The sequence below is a fragment of the Leptodactylus fuscus genome, chromosome 3, assembly GCF_031893055.1.
Source record: "Leptodactylus fuscus isolate aLepFus1 chromosome 3, aLepFus1.hap2, whole genome shotgun sequence".
NCBI lineage: Eukaryota > Metazoa > Chordata > Amphibia > Anura > Leptodactylidae > Leptodactylus > Leptodactylus fuscus.
In genome coordinates this window covers 246,711,637-246,734,211 of record NC_134267.1, presented here as the reverse complement: position 1 = coordinate 246,734,211, position 22,575 = coordinate 246,711,637, and the positions used below count along the sequence as shown (strand labels likewise).

General features: G+C 42.9%; 2 protein-coding genes across 3 annotated transcripts in view; both read left to right on the top strand.

Moving 5' to 3' along the window:
- Window positions 1-22,575, top strand: part of LOC142198394 (uncharacterized) — a 1,100,421-nt gene that overhangs the window by 524,038 nt on the left and 553,808 nt on the right. The window lies entirely within an intron of this gene.
- Window positions 7,127-21,570, top strand: LOC142198421 (uncharacterized). 2 transcript variants are annotated; one of them, XM_075269460.1, is made up of 4 exons: window positions 7,127-7,267; window positions 17,821-18,048; window positions 18,132-18,258; window positions 19,978-21,570. In XM_075269460.1, the coding sequence occupies exons 1-4, from the start codon at window positions 7,250-7,252 to the stop codon at window positions 21,381-21,383; spliced, it is 1,779 nt and encodes a 592-aa protein (XP_075125561.1). In that variant the 5' UTR covers window positions 7,127-7,249; the 3' UTR covers window positions 21,384-21,570. The 2 variants fall into 2 exon arrangements, with proteins under 2 accessions (XP_075125561.1, XP_075125560.1); XM_075269459.1 differs by lacking the exons at window positions 7,127-7,267; window positions 17,821-18,048; window positions 18,132-18,258 and adding an exon at window positions 18,309-18,325.

The window sequence follows — 22,575 nt, the reverse complement described above, 5'->3', positions numbered from 1 at the left end:
TGAGCAGGGCCCTCAGTCCCATTGTGTGAAATTAAGTTCTTTGTTTTGTATCTGTCTGTATCTGAACCCTACAAATTGTACAGCGCTGTGGAATATGTTGGCGCTATATAAATAATATGCATTATTATTATTATTATTATTATTATTAAGAGTCTGTTCACATAGTGGAATCAGAAGAAACAGATTCTGTCCTGATTGTGGCTTCCATTGTTTTTAATGGAAGGCACAGACTCTTGGCACACAGTCCGCGGCTAGAGACAGCCCGCTGATGAAGCCCTCTCACCTGGGCCTAAATAGTGTCATGAATTTGAATAAGCGTCAAAATCTGCCGGCCAAAAAACTGTGTGTGAATAAACCCTAAGGAACTTAATGGAGTATCTGAGCAATACAGTTTTCCTTAGCTCTTCTATCTAACTTAGAATTTATGTTTTAGAGACATGACCACCCTTCCGAATCTTCACATTACAGGTACCATTTCCACCAACACCCCCCCCACACACACACGCAATCTTCTCAGTCCCCCATCATCCCCTTTGAATTAGTTCCTACATTATCATTCTATTTACTGTTCTCTTGCTCCCCTTCCCCATATATCTCTCCCTACCCCCTTAGCTTTACATTGTATCCAATCCCTCATAACGCACGTCTCCATCACTCATACAATGCTCCCTCTTTCATTATTCTCCTGAACACATTCTTCCCAGTTTTATAATTCATGACTCCATTTACCAGATCTCCCTTTTTACCTGCTCTTCACAACTTTATAATTCCCTTCATAATATTTCCTATTCCATTATTACTGATCCCAGCTATATATACACTGTATATTCCACCCACTAAATAGTCATTGGTATGAAGTTATTTTCAGACTAGCTGGTACCCGCGACTTGGTCTGCGGTGATTGTAGCAGTGGGTATATACAGGCGCGGGTAAGGTTTTCGTACTGTGTATAAGGTATGGGATATGAAATGTAACTTTGTATCTTGTTGTTGCTGTAATTCAGAGAATACGTGAGACTTGTGTTGAATGTAATTTGTATTTCAGCCGCTATACGGTGTTGGTATAAACTGTACATAGTGTCTTTGGGACAGAGGTATTACAAGTGAATATACTTGGATATACGACATTGTATGATTTGTTATTTTCCGCCAGTACATGTCAGTTTTGGGCACAGGATATTCTCGAGCAGCCACATAAAGTCTGGCCCTGTGCATGGCAGTTTAGTAACTCCATGCGCCTCTTATTAATAGCAATTAACTCCATCATGTCCCTCACATTAACCCCTGTGTAAGAGTTACTGATATGTGAGAGACTTGGCGGTAATAATTAAGTATCTTCATTATTGAGGTCTTTTATTAGTACCTCCATATGTCTCACATATTAGTAACCTTTATATGGGGCACACAGGGGTTAATATGAGGGACATGATGGGGTTTATTCCTAATAATGTGAGGCACACAGGGGTTAATATGAGGGACATGATGGGGTTTATTCCTATTAATGTGAGGCACACAGGGGTTAATATGAGGGACATGATGGGGGTTATTCCTATTAATGTGGGGCACACAGGGGTTAATATGAGGGACATGATGGGGGTTATTCCTATTAATGGGAGGCACACAGGGGTTAATATGAGGGACATTATGGGGTTTATTCCTATTAATGTGAGGCACACAGGGGTTAATATGAGGGACATGATGGGGGTTATTCCTATTAATGTGAGGCACACAGGGGTTAATATGAGGGACATGATGGGGGTTATTCCTATTAATGTGGGGCACACAGGGGTTAATATGAGGGACATGATGGGGGTTATTCCTATTAATGTGGGGCACACAGGGGTTAATATGAGGGACATGATGGGGGTTATTCCTATTAATGTGAGGTAAATGGAGTTACTAAGACTAAACTAATAACCCCAAATGCCTGACATTAATGAGAACAGTAATCCTATGTACCTGTGTGTTTTTCAGTGTCACTTTGCTAGCAGCTTCCTCTTCTCCTCGGGGAATGTTAGCAGGATGCAGACCACTATAGCAGGCACAGACCTGAGCGATTAAGCTCCACCCCCTGGGTTTCCTGCACCCCTCTGAAAGGGGAGTGTCCTTATGCCTCAGCTCTAGCAGAGCACTTAAGGGACTTCATTTAACTCTTGCAGGTCCTGTGCTGCTGGCATGCCAGTGAAATATGGCAGGAGTGCCACTCTTGGCATGTGTGCCAGGGGTTGCTGACCTCTGCTGTAGAGGGTAATATGAATTTTGTGACTTGCTATGGTCCAAAGTGTGTGAGATTGCAGAGATGGTGGTGTGAGTTTGGGTTTTGTGGGGGTCCTGGGAAAAACGTATGTGCGCTATTGTGACGAAAAGTAGCCTATTGCGCAATCGAGTGTAGTGACTAAGTTTGTGGAAAATTTCAGCCAAATCGGTGGAGCGGGTTTTGCGTGATTGAGGAACAAACATCCGAACATCCAAAGGGTCCTGGGAAAAACGTATGTGCGCTATTGTGACGAAAAGTAGCCTATTGCGCAATCGAGTGTAGTGACTAAGTTTGTGGAAAATTTCAGCCAAATCGGTGGAGCGGGTTTTGCGTGATTGAGGAACAAACATCCGAACATCCAAACACACAAACCCACAAACATCCAAACTCACAAACTTTCACCTTTATAATATTAATAGGATATACAGGAGCTCTTTGTTTTCGCTTGATATTTACCTGCTATGGTTGCTCTTTCAGTTTCACTTAAAAAGACATGTGCTAAACTATTGTCGTGTCCAATATGACTTTTGTGGTAAATTACAGTCACATATTTTTCCCACTGCGAAACAATCATTGAAGCAAGGCAGATTTTCCCAATTTTGCAAGAACCTTGAGACTTCATAGATCTTTTTCCAGTGCTCAACGAATGAAAATGTCCACTTCTCTTGCAAGTATAGTAATAACGTAGGCAGTCTGAGGATCCAGGAACTTTAATGTGCTTTGCTCCAGAGGTTTGCACAAACGCTTGCTTAGCAGATTTTTGCTCCTTCTCTTTCCGGCAAAAAAAATCTATGAAAAAAGAATAAGATGCATGAAATTGCATAACTGAATGTCAAATATCTCCCTATATACAAATTAGTTTATGTCTGTCTGTCTGTGCTTTCTGCGCGACAAAACAACTGGACCGATCTTCACCAGATTTGGCACACAGATCCGGGATGGTTTAAGACCAAGTACCAACTCGCTCGGACGTACCGTTGCTGAGATACAGCATTCCCAAACCAATGACGCCCCATTAGCCAATACAAACCTGCAAGTCTCTCACTCATATTCCAACTGCAATACACACGGTCACTCCACATGCACAATACAACACTGATATCCAAACTGAGATACACGCATCAGAGGATTAGATACACAGATCAGCACACAGTATCACACGGCAGAGGATTAGATACACAGGTCAGCACACAGTATCACACGCCAGAGGATTAGATACACAGGTCAGCACACAGTATCACATGTCAGAGGATTAAATCCACAGGTCAGCACACAGTATCACACACCAGAGGATTAGATACACAGGTCAGCACACAGTATCACATGTCAGAGGATTAGATACACAAGTCAGCACACAGTATCACACACCAGAGGATTAGATACACAGATCAGCACACAGTATCACACGCCAGAGGATTAGATACACAGGTCAGCACACAGTATCACACGCCAGAGGATTAGATACACAGGTCAGCACACAGTATCACACGTCAGAGGATTAGATACACAGGTCAGCACACAGTATCACACGCCAGAGGATTAGATACACAGGTCAGCACACAGTATCACATGTCAGAGGATTAGATACACAGGTCAGCACACAGTATCACACACCAGAGGATTAGATACACAGGTCAGCACACAGTATTACATGCCAGAGGATTAGATACACAGGTCAGCACACAGTCCCACACACCAAAGGAATATAAATAAGTATAATATAAACATATAAGAAATAATACCTTGCATGGTTGAAAATTGCAGATGCTCTTGAATAGCTTCGTAAGAGTGCACATGAGTGCAGTGAGTTCGCAAGTTATCCATACAGATATTTTCAAATGAACACGTATCGTAAGGACAGCGTAATATTTTCTTTTTTTCACTTGTTACTCCATGAACACCTTTTTTATGCCTTCTTAAATTGCTAGCAGTGGAAAACCTTTTGTGGCAGATGTTACAGAAATTTAGTTCTTTACTTGCCATGGTGCAGAAACGAGAAAAGTGAAAACCAAAACCGCAACGAGAAGCCAAAAGACTTCACTTCCACACTTGCTATGGTGCACAAACGCTTGCTTAGCAGATTTTTGCTCCTCCTCTTTCCAGCCAAAAAAAAAAACTATGAAAAAAGAATAAAATGCATGAAATAGGACAACTGAATGTCAAATATCTCCCTAGATAAAAATTAGTTTCTGTCTGTCTGTGCTTTATGCGCAACCAAACGACAGGACCGCTCTTTACCAAATTTGGCACACAGGTCCGGTAAGGTTTCCCAAAACAATGCCCCCCCCCCCATTAGCCAATGCAAACCTGCAAGTCTTTCACTCATATTCCAACTGCCGTACACACGGTCACTCCACATGTACAATCCAACAGAGGATGAGAGGGTGTCAGAGGATGAGATACATACATGCGCACACAGTATATAATGGCAGAGGATGAGATACATGCATGCGCACACAGTATATAATGGCAGACGATGAGATACATGCATGCGCAGACAGTATATAATGGCAGAGGATGAGATACATGCATGCGCACACAGTATATAATGGCAGAGGATGAGATACATGCATGCGCAGACAGTATATAATGGCAGAAGATGAGATACATGCATGCGCAGACAGTATATAATGGCAGAGGATGAGATACATGCATGCGCACACAGTATATAATGGCAGAGGATGAGATACATGCATGCGCAGACAGTATATAATGGCAGAGGATGAGATACATGCATGCGCACACAGTATATAATGGCAGAGGATGAGATACATGCATGCGCACACAGTATATAATGGCAGAGGATGAGATACATGCATGCGCAGACAGTATATAATGGCAGAGGATGAGATACATGCATGCGCAGACAGTATATAATGGCAGAGGATGAGATACATGCATGCGCACACAGTATATAATGGCAGAGGATGAGATACATGCATGCGCAGACAGTATATAATGGCAGAAGATGAGATACATGCATGCGCAGACAGTATATAATGGCAGAGGATGAGATACATGCATGCGCACACAGTATATAATGGCAGAGGATGAGATACATGCATGCGCAGACAGTATATAATGGCAGAGGATGAGATACATGCATGCGCACACAGTATATAATGGCAGAGGATGAGATACATGCATGCGCACACAGTATATAATGGCAGAGGATGAGATACATGCATGCGCACACAGTATATAATGGCAGAGGATGAGATACATGCATGCGCACACAGTATATAATGGCAGAGGATGAGATACATGCATGCGCAGACAGTATATAATGGCAGAGGATGAGATACATGCATGCGCACACAGTATATAATGGCAGAGGATGAGATACACGCATGCGCACACAGTATATAATGGCAGAGGATGAGATACACGCATGCGCACACAGTATATAATGGCAGAGGATGAGATACACGCATGCGCAGACAGTATATAATGGCAGAGGATGAGATACACGCATGCGCAGACAGTATATAATGGCAGAGGATGAGATACACGCATGCGCAGACAGTATATAATGGCAGAGGATGAGATACACGCATGCGCAGACAGTATATAATGGCAGAGGATGAGATACACGCATGCGCACACAGTATATAATGGCAGAGGATGAGATACACGCATGCGCAGACAGTATATAATGGCAGAGGATGAGATACACGCATGCGCACACAGTATATAATGGCAGAGGATGAGATACACGCATGCGCACACAGTATATAATGGCAGAGGATGAGATACACGCATGCGCACACAGTATATAATGGCAGAGGATGAGATACACGCATGCGCACACAGTATATAATGGCAGAGGATGAGATACACGCATGCGCACACAGTATATAATGGCAGAGGATGAGATACACGCATGCGCAGACAGTATATAATGGCAGAGGATGAGATACACGCATGCGCAGACAGTATATAATGGCAGAGGATGAGATACACGCATGCGCAGACAGTATATAATGGCAGAGGATGAGATACACGCATGCGCAGACAGTATATAATGGCAGAGGATGAGATACACGCATGCGCAGACAGTATATAATGGCAGAGGATGAGATACACGCATGCGCAGACAGTATATAATGGCAGAGGATGAGATACATGCATGCGCAGACAGTATATAATGGCAGAGGATGAGATACATGCATGCGCAGACAGTATATAATGGCAGAGGATGAGATACATGCATGCGCAGACAGTATATAATGGCAGAGGATGAGATACATGCATGCGCAGACAGTATATAATGGCAGAGGATGAGATACATGCATGCGCAGACAGTATATAATGGCAGAGGATGAGATACATGCATGCGCAGACAGTATATAATGGCAGAGGATGAGATACATGCATGCGCAGACAGTATATAATGGCAGAGGATGAGATACATGCATGCGCAGACAGTATATAATGGCAGAGGATGAGATACATGCATGCGCAGACAGTATATAATGGCAGAGGATGAGATACATGCATGCGCAGACAGTATATAATGGCAGAGGATGAGATACATGCATGCGCAGACAGTATATAATGGCAGAGGATGAGATACATGCATGCGCAGACAGTATATAATGGCAGAGGATGAGATACATGCATGTGCAGACAGTATATAATGGCAGAGGATCACACTTACTTCTTACAATGCCAAGCACGTAAAACAAGCCAAACTTTCCTTCGTACAAAAATGAAAGTGGGAAGGGAGCCAATCACAGAGCACTGACACCAGCCAATCAGAGAGAGCATTAAAGCCAGCCAATCAGAGAGCAGCAGTGAGTAGAAGCCAATCGGCCACCTCATGGATCTTTCCTCTTTCTAACGCTTCGTGCCTTCTGTTACGCCCCTTCCTGTGATGTGACTTCCTGCCATGTTGTTTCTATGATGTCATTTCCTGTGGGAGTGGCTTATTGCCATGTGCTTTCCACATGGTCGGGGCCTACACTGAGCTCAGTACAGAGGACGTCTTGTTATGTCTCCAGTGTCTGACGTAAGTAATTATACGGCATCTAATCATAAGGATAATAATGGTATTGGGAGTCATATATTTACAACCTTCACATGGTCACTGTATACTGTGTATAGTCTGTATATACCACTATATGATTACTGTATACTCTGTAGTGTCCTGTGTATAGTCTGTATATACCACTATATGGTCACTGTATACTCTGTAGTGTCCTGTATATAGTCTGTATATACCACTATATGGTCACTGTATACTCTGTAGTGTCCTGTATATAGTCTGTATATACCACTATATGGTCACTGTATACTCTGTAGTGTCCTGTGTATAGTCTGTATATACCGCTATATGGTCACTGTATACTCTGTAGTGTCCTGTGTATAGTCTGTATATACCACTATATGGTCACTGTATACTCTGTAGTGTCCTGTGTATAGTCTGTATATACCACTATATGGTCACTGTATACTCTGTAGTGTCCTGTATATAGTCTGTATATACCACTATATGGTCACTGTATACTCTGTAGTGTCCTGTATATAGTCTGTATATACCACTATATGGTCACTGTATACTCTGTAGTGTCCTGTGTATAGTCTGTATATACCGCTATATGGTCACTGTATACTCTGTAGTGTCCTGTGTATAGTCTGTATATACCACTATATGGTCACTGTATACTCTGTAGTGTCCTGTGTATAGTCTGTATATACCGCTATATGGTCACTGTATACTCTGTAGTGTCCTGTGTATAGTCTGTATATACCGCTATATGGTCACTGTATACTCTGTAGTGTCCTGTGTATAGTCTGTATATACCGCTATATGGTCACTGTATACTCTGTAGTGTCCTGTGTACAGTCTGTATATACCGCTATATGGTCACTGTATACTCTGTAGTGTCCTGTGTATAGTCTGTATATACCACTATATGGTCACTGTATACTCTGTAGTGTCCTGTGTATAGCCTGTATATACCACTATATGGTCACTGTATACTCTGTAGTGTCCTGTGTATAGTCTGTATATACCACTATATGGTCACTGTATACTCTGTAGTGTCCTGTGTATAGTCTGTATATACCACTATATGGTCACTGTATACTGTGTAGTGTCCTGTGTATAGTCTGTATATACCACTATATGGTCACTGTATACTGTGTAGTGTCCTGTGTATAGTCTGTATATACCACTATATGGTCACTGTATACTCTGTAGTGTCCTGTGTATAGTCTGTATATACCACTATATGGTCACTGTATACTGTGTAGTGTCCTGTGTATAGTCTGTATATACCACTATATGGTCACTGTATACTGTGTAGTGTCCTGTGTATAGTCTGTATATACCACTATATGGTCACTGTATACTCTGTAGTGTCCTGTATATACCACTATATGGTCACTGTATACTCTGTAGTGTCCTGTGTATAGCCTGTATATACCACTATATGGTCACTGTATACTCTGTAGTGTCCTGTGTATAGTCTGTATATACCACTATATGGTCACTGTATACTCTGTAGTGTCCTGTGTATAGTCCTGTATATACCACTATATGGTCACTGTATACTCTGTAGTGTCCTGTGTATAGCCTGTATATACCACTATATGGTGACTGTATACTCTGTAGTGTCCTGTGTATAGTCTGTATATACCACTATATGGTGACTGTATACTCTGTAGTGTCCTGTGTATAGTCTGTATATACCACTATATGGTGACTGTATACTCTGTAGTGTCCTGTGTATAGCCTGTATATACCACTATATGGTCACTGTATACTCTGTAGTGTCCTGTGTATAGTCTGTATATACCACTATATGGTCTCTGTATACTCTGTAGTGTCCTGTATATACCACTATATGGTCACTGTATACTCTGTAGTGTCCTGTGTATAGCCTGTATATACCACTATATGGTCACTGTATACTCTGTAGTGTCCTGTGTATAGTCTGTATATACCACTATATGGTCACTGTATACTCTGTAGTGTCCTGTGTATAGTCTGTATATACCACTATATGATCACTGTATACTCTGTAGTGTCCTGTGTATAGCCTGTATATACCACTATATAGTCACTGTATACTCTGTAGTGTCCTGTGTATAGTCTGTATATACCACTATATGGTCACTGTATACTCGGTAGTGTCCTGTGTCTAGTCTGTATATACCACTATATGGTCACTGTATACTCTGTAGTGTCCTGTGTATAGCCTGTATATACCACTATATGGTCACTGTATACTCTGTAGTGTCCTGTGTATAGCCTGTATATACCACTATATGGTCACTGTATACTCTGTAGTGTCCTGTGTATAGCCTGTATATACCACTATATGGTTACTGTATACTCTGTAGTGTCCTGTGTATAGTCTGTATATACCACTATATGGTCTCTGTATACTCTGTAGTGTCCTGTATATACCACTATATGGTCACTGTATACTCTGTAGTGTCCTGTGTATAGCCTGTATATACCACTATATGGTCACTGTATACTCTGTAGTGTCCTGTGTATAGTCTGTATATACCACTATATGGTCTCTGTATACTCTGTAGTGTCCTGTATATACCACTATATGGTCACTGTATACTCTGTAGTGTCCTGTGTATAGCCTGTATATACCACTATATGGTCACTGTATACTCTGTAGTGTCCTGTGTATAGTCTGTATATACCACTATATGGTCACTGTATACTCTGTAGTGTCCTGTGTATAGTCTGTATATACCACTATATGATCACTGTATACTCTGTAGTGTCCTGTGTATAGCCTGTATATACCACTATATAGTCACTGTATACTGTGTAGTGTCCTGTGTATAGTCTGTATATACCACTATATGGTCACTGTATACTCGGTAGTGTCCTGTGTCTAGTCTGTATATACCACTATATGGTCACTGTATACTCTGTAGTGTCCTGTGTATAGCCTGTATATACCACTATATGGTCACTGTATACTCTGTAGTGTCCTGTGTATAGCCTGTATATACCACTATATGGTCACTGTATACTCTGTAGTGTCCTGTGTATAGCCTGTATATACCACTATATGGTTACTGTATACTCTGTAGTGTCCTGTGTATAGTCTGTATATACCACTATATGGTCTCTGTATACTCTGTAGTGTCCTGTATATACCACTATATGGTCACTGTATACTCTGTAGTGTCCTGTGTATAGCCTGTATATACCACTATATGGTCACTGTATACTCTGTAGTGTCCTGTGTATAGTCTGTATATACCATTATATGGTCACTGTATACTCTGTAGTGTCCTGTGTACAGTCTGTATATACCACTATATGGTCACTGTATACCCTGTAGTGTCCTGTGTACAGTCTGTATATACCACTATATGGTCACTGTATACCCTGTAGTGTCCTGTGTACAGTCTGTATATACCACTATATGGTCACTGTATACCCTGTAGTGTCCTGTGTACAGTCTGTATATACCACTATATGGTCACTGTATACCCTGTAGTGTCCTGTGTATAGTCTGTATATACCACTATATGGTCACTGTATACTCTGTAGTGTCCTGTGTATAGCCTGTATATACCACTATATGGTCACTGTATACTCTGTAGTGTCCTGTGTATAGCCTGTATATACCACTATATGGTTACTGTATACTCTGTAGTGTCCTGTGTATAGTCTGTATATACCACTATATGGTCTCTGTATACTCTGTAGTGTCCTGTATATACCACTATATGGTCACTGTATACTCTGTAGTGTCCTGTGTATAGCCTGTATATACCACTATATGGTCACTGTATACTCTGTAGTGTCCTGTGTATAGTCTGTATATACCATTATATGGTCACTGTATACTCTGTAGTGTCCTGTGTATAGTCTGTATATACCACTATATGGTCACTGTATACTCTGTAGTGTCCTGTGTATAGTCCTGTATATACCACTATATGGTCACTGTATACTCTGTAGTGTCCTGTGTATAGTCTGTATATACCACTATATGGTCACTGTATACTCTGTAGTGTCCTGTGTATAGCCTGTATATACCACTATATGGTCACTGTATACTCTGTAGTGTCCTGTGTACAGTCTGTATATACCACTATATGGTCACTGTATACCCTGTAGTGTCCTGTGTACAGTCTGTATATACCACTATATGGTCACTGTATACCCTGTAGTGTCCTGTGTATAGTCTGTATATACCACTATATGGTCACTGTATACTCTGTAGTGTCCTGTGTGTAGTCTGTATATACCACTATATAGTCACTGTATACTCTGTAGTGTCCTGTGTATAGTCTGTATATACCACTATACGGTCACTGTATACTCTGTAGTGTCCTGTGTATAGTCTGTATATACCACTATATGATCACTGTATACTCTGTAGTGTCCTGTGTATAGCCTGTATATACCACTATATAGTCACTGTATACTGTGTAGTGTCCTGTGTATAGTCTGTATATACCACTATATGGTCACTGTATACTCTGTAGTGTCCTGTGTATAGTCTGTATATACCACTATATGGTCACTGTATACTCTGTAGTGTCCTGTGTATAGTCTGTATATACCACTATATGGTCACTGTATACTCTGTAGTGTCCTGTGTATAGTCTGTATATACCACTATATGGTCACTGTATACTCTGTAGTGTCCTGTGTATAGTCTGTATATACCACTATATGGTCTCTGTATACTCTGTAGTGCCCTGTGTATAGCCTGTATATACCACTATATGGTCACTGTATACTCTGTAGTGTCCTGTGTATAGTCTGTATATACCACTATATGGTGACTGTATACTCTGTAGTGTCCTGTGTATAGCCTGTATATACCACTATATGGTGACTGTATACTCTGTAGTGTCCTGTGTATAGTCTGTATATATCACTATATGGTGACTGTATACTCTGTAGTGTCCTGTGTATAGCCTGTATATACTAGTATATAGTCACTATATACTCTGTAGTGTCCTGTGTATAGCCTGTATATACCACTATATGGTCGCTGTATACTCTGTAGTGTCCTGTGTATAGTCTGTATATACCACTATATGGTCACTGTATACTCTGTAGTGTCCTGTGTATAGCCTGTATATACCACTATATAGTCACTGTATACTCTGTAGTGTCCTGTGTATAGCCTGTATATACCACTATATGGTCACTGTATACTCTGTAGTGTCCTGTGTATAGCCTGTATATACCACTATATGGTCACTGTATACTCTGTAGTGTCCTGTGTATAGTCTGTATATACCACTATATGGTCACTGTATACTCTGTAGTGTCCTGTGTATAGTCTGTATATACTGCTATATGGTCACTGTATACTCTGTGGTGTCCTGTATACCGTGTTTCCCCGAAAATAGGACGTACCCTGAAAGTAAGGCATTGCAGACATTTTGCTGCCTTGCCTAATATAAGGCGCTCCCCTGAAAGTAAGACGTAGTGAATAGAAATGAATGGAAGTAGCCGGCAAGCAGGGGGTTAATTGGCGTGCCGGGCGCTTCCTTTCATTTCTATGGGAGCGTGTGTGGGCACCGACCGGAAGCATTAGCGCTGGATGTCAGCAGGATGCCGGGTGTTTAACTATGCCGGCCACCCGGGAGTCGGCCGGTCGCCATGTGTCTGCTGGTGTCAGCAGACATCCAGAGCTAATGCGTCCGGTCGGTGCCCACACCGACCGTGGGCTTTAACCCTTCTGGCCTTGTAAAGTCTCCCCGGCCTGTCTGCAGTGCTTTTCTTTTGCAGGCTGCTCTATGCAGCCTGCAAAAGAAATGACGATTTTTTTGCAATGCAATTGCAAAGGTCTGATCACTAATGCATTGCAAAAAATCGTCACTTCTTTTGATGGCAGGTTTCCAGTCTGTAATGTATTACAGGGGGTTAATAAATGCAAAAAAGACAAATATATATATATATATATATATTAATATTATATATCCTATAATATATATCCTACCTATTAATTATTATATATCTCCTATTAATATTATATGTGAAAGTTTGTGAGTTTGGATGTTCGGATGTTTGTTCCTCAATCACTGAAAAACCGCTCCACCGATTTGGCTCAAATTTTCCACAAACATAGGTAATACACAGGATTGCGCAATAGGCTACTTTTCGTCACAATAGCGCACATACGTTTTCCCCACGAACCACACAAACATCCAACTCACATCACCATCTCTGCAAATTCACACACTTTGGACCACAGCAAGCCCCAAAACTGCACATTCCCCTCTCCAACCTCGCCCCTAACCCCACACAATCACATTCACATATACTTCAGCACTTTCACATTCACCATCGTGCAGGAGCCGACCTGTTTCACTCTCCGGCCCAGCCATCTTTACCGACCCCCACCACTGGGAGGATCCGCGGCTCCGCCCACCAGACTACTCCACTGGCTTCACAGGAGCATGCGCACCTTACACACATAGACAACGTGTTGCCAGCACGCCACCATTTTGCTCCTCCACCGTGCACAGCAGCACCCGACACAGTGACTCCAGGCCGCTACAGTCCCCGACGCCGCTGTCACCTCCCTGCTGTTTGCTATTGATGCGCTACCCACCGGCCCGACACTGGTAAGTACACGTACGATTCTTGCATTGCCAGGACCTCTGGCCTGTATACTACGCTGTACCAACAACTTACTCTCCATCATAAACTGACCCATCTCCCTCCGTAGCCTGTCTACTTAGCCCCCTCAACACTCCTCACACTAACTTGCACCGCACCTCACCCCCATACTGATGTTCCGATACCAAACACCCGCCATAGCCGCCGCTTATTGCCATAGCCCTGCTGACTCCATTTCCACTGCCTGGGCTCCGTTGCCGGCACACGCCGTTCCATTACGGTGCATGCCGGCGCTTCCCCTCTACCAGGTGCCCGGGAGCCGCACCACACACACAGCCTGCTTCACCCCCCTGAGCTCCCCCATTGCTGCACACATTCCCTACTCCGCTGTCTTTTCTGACCTATACCGCGGCGGCACGCCCACCCGCCATACCCTGCTCAGCCACCCTCATGTCCCCCCATTGATGGCCACATTTCCTCCTCCACCGCCTTCTCTTACCTGTACGGCGCCTCCGGTCTGTCCCCCGCTGCACATAGCCATCCTACTCCTGGTCTCCGCCGCCTACACTGAGCTACGCTGCCACCGGCAGATTACTATAGCAACCGCCGGGTCTCACACACGTCACAAAATCCGTCCAGGCTGCTGCAGGCTATGCTGCATACCCGGCAATAGCACTGGCACAATTAGGCATTGCATTCTTTACCACACCCCCTGCTGTTCTACAACCCTATTGTTTGCCAATTCACATTCACACGGCCTCACGCGCTGCTTTTTTGGGAATGAAGATTCCACAGCACACGAGAGATGTTTGGTATAAGAATCTCTTTCTTAGTCTGAGCAGTGCACACCAGGAGAGAGAGCTTTATTATGCATCAAGGTTTTTATATCCTCATACAGGAAGTAAATAACAGCAAGCTCTGATTGGTTGGTCGAGGTATCCGCCTCCTGTGACATCAGCTCCACGGCACCACCTCCAGGAAGTGATGTAGCTTCTTGTCATGTGGTTTCTGTGATGTCATTTCCTGTGGGAGTGGCTTCTTCCCATGCGGCTTCCACATGGTCGGGGGCCTACACCTGAGGACACCATAGAGGCCATCTTGTCATGATGTCTGGTACATTGTCAAAAGCCCATAACACATGTCTTTGCAGCCTCAATCTTCCCAATGCCATGCGTGCATTACAGTATATACATATAGCCTAGTATACAGCTTGGGCGTAGCTCTGACCTCCATTCACCCCCAGCCACTAGATATGTGAGGGCTGGGGGTTCATTGTATTTTATCTGTTCATGCTCCACAACAGCCCAACTGGTTTTTCCTCCATTGCTTAGAGATGTCCTCCTGAATTGTCTATTCACTGACCGTGTCCATTGTATTGGCTCTCTGAAATAGATGTCCATTGTCTGCAGCCAAAAGGAGACGGCTAGTGGGACAACTGTGTCCCCAGACCACAATGGATTACAAGATGCCAGCATGGACATAGGATATTATCTGCAACCTGGGACAATAAGACGTATTCTAGCCATATCCAGATATTACTGGCGTCATCTTGTCACATCATATTCAGTGAGAGACATAACTAGTTATACTGCAGGGAGTTATAAGGAGAACAATGGTTTCTGATCAGATATTTACAACCTTCACCGGTTCATAGATTTACTCCTTGTCACACTGTAATGTCTCATCTTCTCTCTCCATGTGTCCTCTGATTTGTGAAATGCTACAGTATATGTTGGTGCTATATAAATATAGTTATTATTAACAGGGCCACAGCAGGCTCTACCTTTAGGTTCTACCAGGAGTCCAGGGGCCACTTCTTAGGGCCTTTTTCATCTTCTTCGGAGTAGCCTGCTGGGGGCGCTGTATACCAGCCAGGGACAGAAATAGATTTAACAGGCTGGTTAGAAGGGCCGGCTCTGTGCTGGGGGCCCCCTGGACCCAGTACAGGTGGTGGGTGACAGAAGGACACTGTCCATGGTGAGCTCCATGCTGGAGAACAACTCCCCCCCCCCCCCCCATATATGAGACCGTGATGGCACTGGGCAATACTGTCAGTGACCGACTGCTTCACCCCAAGTGTGAGAAGGAGCCATCGGAGATCCACCCACGGTCAGGCTGTATAATCTACATCAGGCCGAGCGAAGACACTCCGCACACAGAACTAAGTGGTCCTGAAGTTGTGATATCCTTCCTATCTTATTTACCTTTAGCTTTTTATCTATCTGAGCTTTTTTTCTTGTATTATTAGTGTATTCTCTGTGCTGCTATAACACACTGAATTTCTCCTCCTCCCTCCATCATCTCTTCGGGCCCCTTCTCCTGCAGTACTAGGACAGTACTCCAGCTCATCCAGTTTCCTCCTCTTCTCCTCCAGACGCTCCTTCTTCTGAAAGACCCACCAAGGATGGACAAGGACAGGACTGAGATCACCAGAAGAATATTAGACTTCACCTTGGAGATCATCTCCCTGCTGAGCGGAGAGGTATCTGTACTACATTTCTATCATCTATCTGCTGAGCGGAGAGGTATCTGTACTACATTTCTATCATGTATCTGCTGAGCGGAGAGGTATCTGTACTACATTTCTATCATGTATCTGCTGAGTGGAGAGGTATCTGTACTATATTTCTATCATCTATCTGCTGAGTGGAGAGGTAGCTGTACTACATTTCTATCATCTCCCTGCTGAGCGGAGAGGTATCTGTACTACATTTCTATCATCTATCTGCTGAGCGGAGAGGTATCTGTACTACATTTCTATCATGTATCTGCTGAGCGGAGAGGTATCTGTACTACATTTCTATCATGTATCTGCTGAGTGGAGAGGTATCTGTACTACATTTCTATCATCTATCTGCTGAGCGGAGAGGTATCTGTACTACATTTCTATCATCTCCCTGCTGAGCGGAGAGGTATCTGTACTACATTTCTATCATCTATCTGCTGAGCGGAGAGGTATCTGTACTACATTTCTATCATCTATCTGCTGAGCGGAGAGGTATCTGTACTACATTTCTATCATCTCCCTGCTGAGCGGAGAGGTATCTGTACTACATTTCTATCATCTATCTGCTGAGCGGAGAGGTATCTGTACTACATTTCTATCATCTCCCTGCTGAGCGGAGAGGTATCTGTACTACATTTCTATCATCTATCTGCTGAGCGGAGAGGTATCTGTACTACATTTCTATCATCTATCTGCTGAGCGGAGAGGTATCTGTACTACATTTCTATCATCTCCCTGCTGAGCGGAGAGGTATCTGTACTACATTTCTATCATGTATCTGCTGAGCGGAGAGGTAACTGTACTACATTTCTATCATGTATCTGCTGAGCGGAGAGGTATCTGTACTACATTTCTATCATGTATCTGCTGAGCGGAGAGGTATCTGTACTACATTTCTATCATCTATCTGCTGAGCGGAGTGGTATCTGTACTACATTTCTATCATCTATCTGCTGAGCGGAGAGGTATCTGTACTACATTTCTATCATGTATCTGCTGAGTGGAGAGGTATCTGTACTACATTTCTATCATGTATCTGCTGAGCGGAGAGGTATCTGTACTACATTTCTATCATCTCCCTGCTGAGCGGAGAGGTATCTGTACTACATTTCTATCATCTATCTGCTGAGCGCAGAGGTATCTGTACTACATTTCTATCATGTATCTGCTGAGCGGAGAGGTATCTGTACTACATTTCTATCATGTATCTGCTGAGCGGAGAGGTATCTGTACTACATTTCTATCATGTATCTGCTGAGCGGAGAGGTATCTGTACTACATTTCTATCATCTCCCTGCTGAGCGGAGAGGTATCTGTACTACATTTCTATCATCTATCTGCTGAGCGGAGAGGTATCTGTACTGCATTTCTATCATGTATCTGCTGAGTGGAGAGGTATCTGTACTACATTTCTATCATCTATCTGCTGAGCGGAGAGGTATCTGTACTACATTTCTATCATCTATTGTCTCTCCATACACAGGAATACTCACTGGTGAAGACATCAGGGGACTATGTGGCCCTCAGCAGCCGGGGCCCCATCCCAGAGCCAGGAGGAGGAGGGAGCAGGAGCCGGGGCCCCATCACAGAGCCAGGAGGAGGAGGGAGCAGGAGCCGGGGCCCCATCACAGCCCCTCCCCCGCTCTCCCTGATCGATGAGCAGAGGATTCTAGAACTCACCAACAAGATGCTGGAGCTGCTGACTGGAGAGGTGACACTGCTGGGAATGCTGGGAAATTCTCCAGTAACAGCACTGAAGGGCTCGGGGTGATGATTGTATCATTGTGTTGTCAGGTTCCTATAAGGTGTCAGGATGTCGCTGTCTATTTCTCCATGGAGGAGTGGGAGTATTTAGAAGGACACGAGGATCGGTACAAGGAGGTGATGATGGAGGACCCCCGGCCCCCCCGGACATCACATGGTAAGAGGAGATATATATATATATATATATATTATATACAGACCCCGGCCCCCCTGGACATCACATGGTAAGTCCATGCCCCTGGTTACACAGCACTGCAGTCCCAACATGGCCACAGATGAAGGAATGACCAGACCTATCCAACACTGTGTATGTGACAATTACCTAAGCCAAGTGCTGGGAGATAATGGAGGGCGCTGGTATTAGTGTATTACACCAGGGGGCGACACTACTTAGTGTATAATAATGATCTTATTAGAGTACTAGCAGGAGGACGCGGCTTCGCACAGGTATATTTCATTTTCGGTTTATGTTGTGGCTCCATAAGAATTGTCTAGTTTTGCACTGGTGTATTTTGTATGTTTGTGCGTTTGTCCATAAGCGTCATGTGATTATGTGTATCTCATTTTGGATATCAATGAAAAACCTGTGATTGGTTGTTATGGAGACCTGGAGTAAAGCTGTGTGTATGTGACCTCGTGTAACAGTGTCATCCACAGTTACATGCCGCTTTAAAGCTGACATACAGCAGTGAAGAAAAATGTTTAGGTTTATATGGAAACCTGGAGTAACACTTTAATGCGTGGTACTCTGTGCAGAGCCACATATCTAATCCTCCGGCATGTGGAACTGTGCTGATGCGCGTATCTAATCCTCCAGTGTGTTGAACTGTGTGCAGACTTGCATATCTAATCCTCCGGCATGTGTAATTGTGTGCACACGCGTGTATCTAATCCTTCGGTGTGTGGGACTGTGTGCAGATGCGTGTATCTAATTCTCTGGCATGTGATACTGTGTACTGATCTGTGTATCTAATCCTCTGATGCGTGTATCTCAGCTTGGATATCAGTGTTGGATTGTACATGTGGAGTGACTGTGTGTATGGCAGTTGGAATATGAGTGAAAGATTTGCAGGTTTGTATTGGCTAATTGGGGGGTCATTGTTTTGGGAATGCTGTATCTCAGCAACGGTAAATCCGAGCGAGTTGAGGCCTCATCTTAAACCTTCCCGGACACCTGAAGTATCTGTGTGCAAAATTTGGTGAAGATCGGTCCAGTCTTTTGGTGGCGAAAAAAGAACAGACAGACAGACAGACAGAAAATCATTTTATAATACAGAGAGATATCCTACTAATATTATAGATGTGACAGTTTGTGTGTTTGGATGTTTGTTCCTCAATCATGCAGAGATGGCTAGCAAACTGCCAATTGGGATTAAAGGTGTTTTCCCATCCAGTGTGTCAGCACTGCCTGGAGCAGATCAGATAATATGCAAATGCTTGTACACAATGGACTGAGGGTTAGCTGAGTGTTTACATAGAGAGATAACAGACCTGGCTTTATCAGAACCTGAGATAAGCTGCAGCAAGAGCAGTGTAATATAGTATGTGACCATCAAAACACACAAACTTTCACATTTATAATATTAGTGGGATATTAATAAGTTGCTCACAGTGTTTCCAGCACATTGTTAAAGTGGACAATCCCTTTAAATTTCTAACATTTCTTAGGTGTTACTTCTGCTGTGACCGCTTATTGAGCTGTGTGGGAATAGGAAAATATTAGTATATGAGACAGTGTATTCTACCCACGTGGAAGGGCCGGTGACCATAAAAGTAATGTCTCTGTATCTCTGGGCTATATCACTGATACATTATAAACTTCTCCTCTGCCTGTGTGTTTCCAGTCTAATCATTAAACCTATTTCTAATCCTACAGAAAATCCCAGTGCGATCTCTGAGGGAAACGTCATGTTATCAGTAAGTGATAAAGGAGAAGATGAAGATATGATGGAGCGCTCCTCAGGAGAAAACCTCATTACCCCTAATGTACATCCAGGACGTCACAGTACAGATCCATCATATAATCCCCCCAATCATGAGGAACCTTCTCACCAACCACAGACTGTGACCACAAGTACCAGGAAGAAAGGGGGGGAAAAGTATAAATGTGATGAATGTGGAAAAGATTTTGCACAAAGAGCAAATCTCATTACACACAAAAAGAATCACATAGGGGAGAAGCCATATTCATGTTCAGAATGTGGGAAATGTTTTACTCAGAAAGGAAGTCTTGTTATACATGAGAGACTTCACACAGGAGAGAAGCCATATTCATGTTCAGAATGTGGGAAAGGTTTTACTACTAAAGGAAATCTTGTTAAACATGAGAGAAGTCACACAGGAGAGAAGCCATATTCATGTTCAGAATGTGGGAAAGGTTTTACTACTAAAGGAAATCTTGTTAAACATGAGAGAAGTCACACAGGAGAGAATCCATATTCATGTTCAGAATGTGGGAAATGTTTTACTACAAAAGGAAGTCTTGTTATACATGAGAGACTTCACACAGGAGAGAAGCCATATTCATGTTCAGAATGTGGGAAATGTTTTACCATGAAAGTAAGTCTTCTTAAGCATGAGAGACTTCACACAGGAGAGAAGCCATATTCATGTTCAGATTGTGGGAAATGTTTTACTACAAAAGGAAGTCTTGTTATGCATGAGAGACTTCACACAGGAGAGAAGCCATATTCATGCTCAGAATGTGGGAAATGTTTTACTCATAAAGGAAATCTTGTTTCACATGAGAGACTTCACACAGGAGAGAAGCCATATTCATGTTCAGAGTGTGGGAAATGTTTTACTCATAAAGGAAGTCTTGTTGCACATGAGAGTCTTCACACAGGAGAGAAGCCATATTCATGTTCAGAATGTGGTAAATGTTTTGTGAAAAGTAAACGTCTCCTTTCACATCTGAGAACCCACACAGGAGAAAAGCCATATTCGTGTTCAGAATGTGGGAAATGTTTTACAGATAAACAATATCTTATATTACATGAGAGAATTCACACAGGAGAGAAGCCATATTCGTGTACAGAATGTGGGAAATGTTTTACTACGAAAGAAAGTCTTGTTGCACATGAGAGGCTTCACACAGGAGAGAAGCCATATTCATGTGCAGAATGTGGGAAATGTTTTACTAAGAAATCAAATCTTAAAACACATCAGAGAAATCACACAGGAGAGAAGCCATATTCGTGTGCAGAATGTGGGAAATGTTTTACTCAGAATTCAAGTCTTAAAAAACATCAGAGAAGTCACACAGGAGAGAAGCCATATTGATGTTTATGTGTAGATAAAGGGGTTTCGGTAATGCAGGCCAGCAGGTGTATTCTCAACAGGAACTTCTTGTCCATCCAAAGTAGCACCAGAAGACCACGTATGGATGGATGAGGAGGATACTTTACTCCAAGTCAGGGTACAACATGTCCTAAAAATCAGGAAAAAAAAAACTCCAGTTGCGACTCACCATCTCGTAGTAGAAGTCTTCAGGGTGTGCGATACGTGCTTCGGGACTTTACAAAGCTTGGTTCATATATAGCAAAAAGGAGAGGATACATATCCACAGCCCGGCTTCTTTAAAATTTAACTTTTAATTCATGAAAACTTTAGAGAGACCGGGAATTTGGTTGGATTCGATCCTACAACCACTGGTGAGTAGAACAAGCGGGTTCATCAGGGACCGTAAAGAGGTCTTAAGATGTTTCACTAAGTTCCATTGCAATAAAGACATGTCTTGGCTGTCCTGTGATGTTTGTGCTCTGTATCCAAGTTTTCATTTGTACAAATATAGCAACTATACCAGCGAAATGTGTGAGTTTATTTTGGAAATAACAAAGTTTCTTTTCACGCACAATTTTTTCTTTTTCTGGATACCTATTATTTGCAGATCTGTGGGGTTCCTATGGGAGCCCCTTTCTCTCTGTCCCAGGCCAATCTTTTTATGGCCACTTGGGAGGAGAGATTTATTTTTTCCGACTAATCCTTTTTACACTCATTTGTTGTGGTATGGGCGCTACATCGACGACATACTTATTGTGTGGTTCAGAGATGTAGCGCCCATAACAGAGTAAATTTTTTATTTGAATCAGAATACATTAGGTTTAAAATTTACACATCAAAGGGATTTAACAACAGTTAACTTTTTGGATCTGCCATTGAGGGGACCTGTGGAAGAAGCTTGTGGTGTTACTAGTCTGTAGAGAAAGCCCTCTGCTGGGAATCCTATCCTTAAGGCTGACAGTTGTCATCCGTTGTCTACTATTAAGGGCATCCCTGTGGGGGAACTTAACCGGATGCACTAGGAGAGCATGCAATCGTGAGGCAGACTATAAGAAAAATAGCGCAGAGGTAATAGGGAGATTAAAGAGGCGACAATATCCAAACTGGAGGCTGGACAGGGTGGATAAAAAGGTAGAAAGAAAATCTCTAGATACCCTGTGAAATGAATCCAGCAATAAGAAATCTTCAGATA

Coding starts and splice junctions, on each gene's coding strand:
- LOC142198421 (XM_075269460.1), top strand. Junction 18,049..18,131: donor TGGAGCTGCTGACTGGAGAG/GTGACACTGCTG, acceptor TTGTGTTGTCAG/GTTCCTATAAGGTGTCAGGA. Junction 18,259..19,977: donor GCCCCCCCGGACATCACATG/GTAAGAGGAGAT, acceptor CTAATCCTACAG/AAAATCCCAGTGCGATCTCT.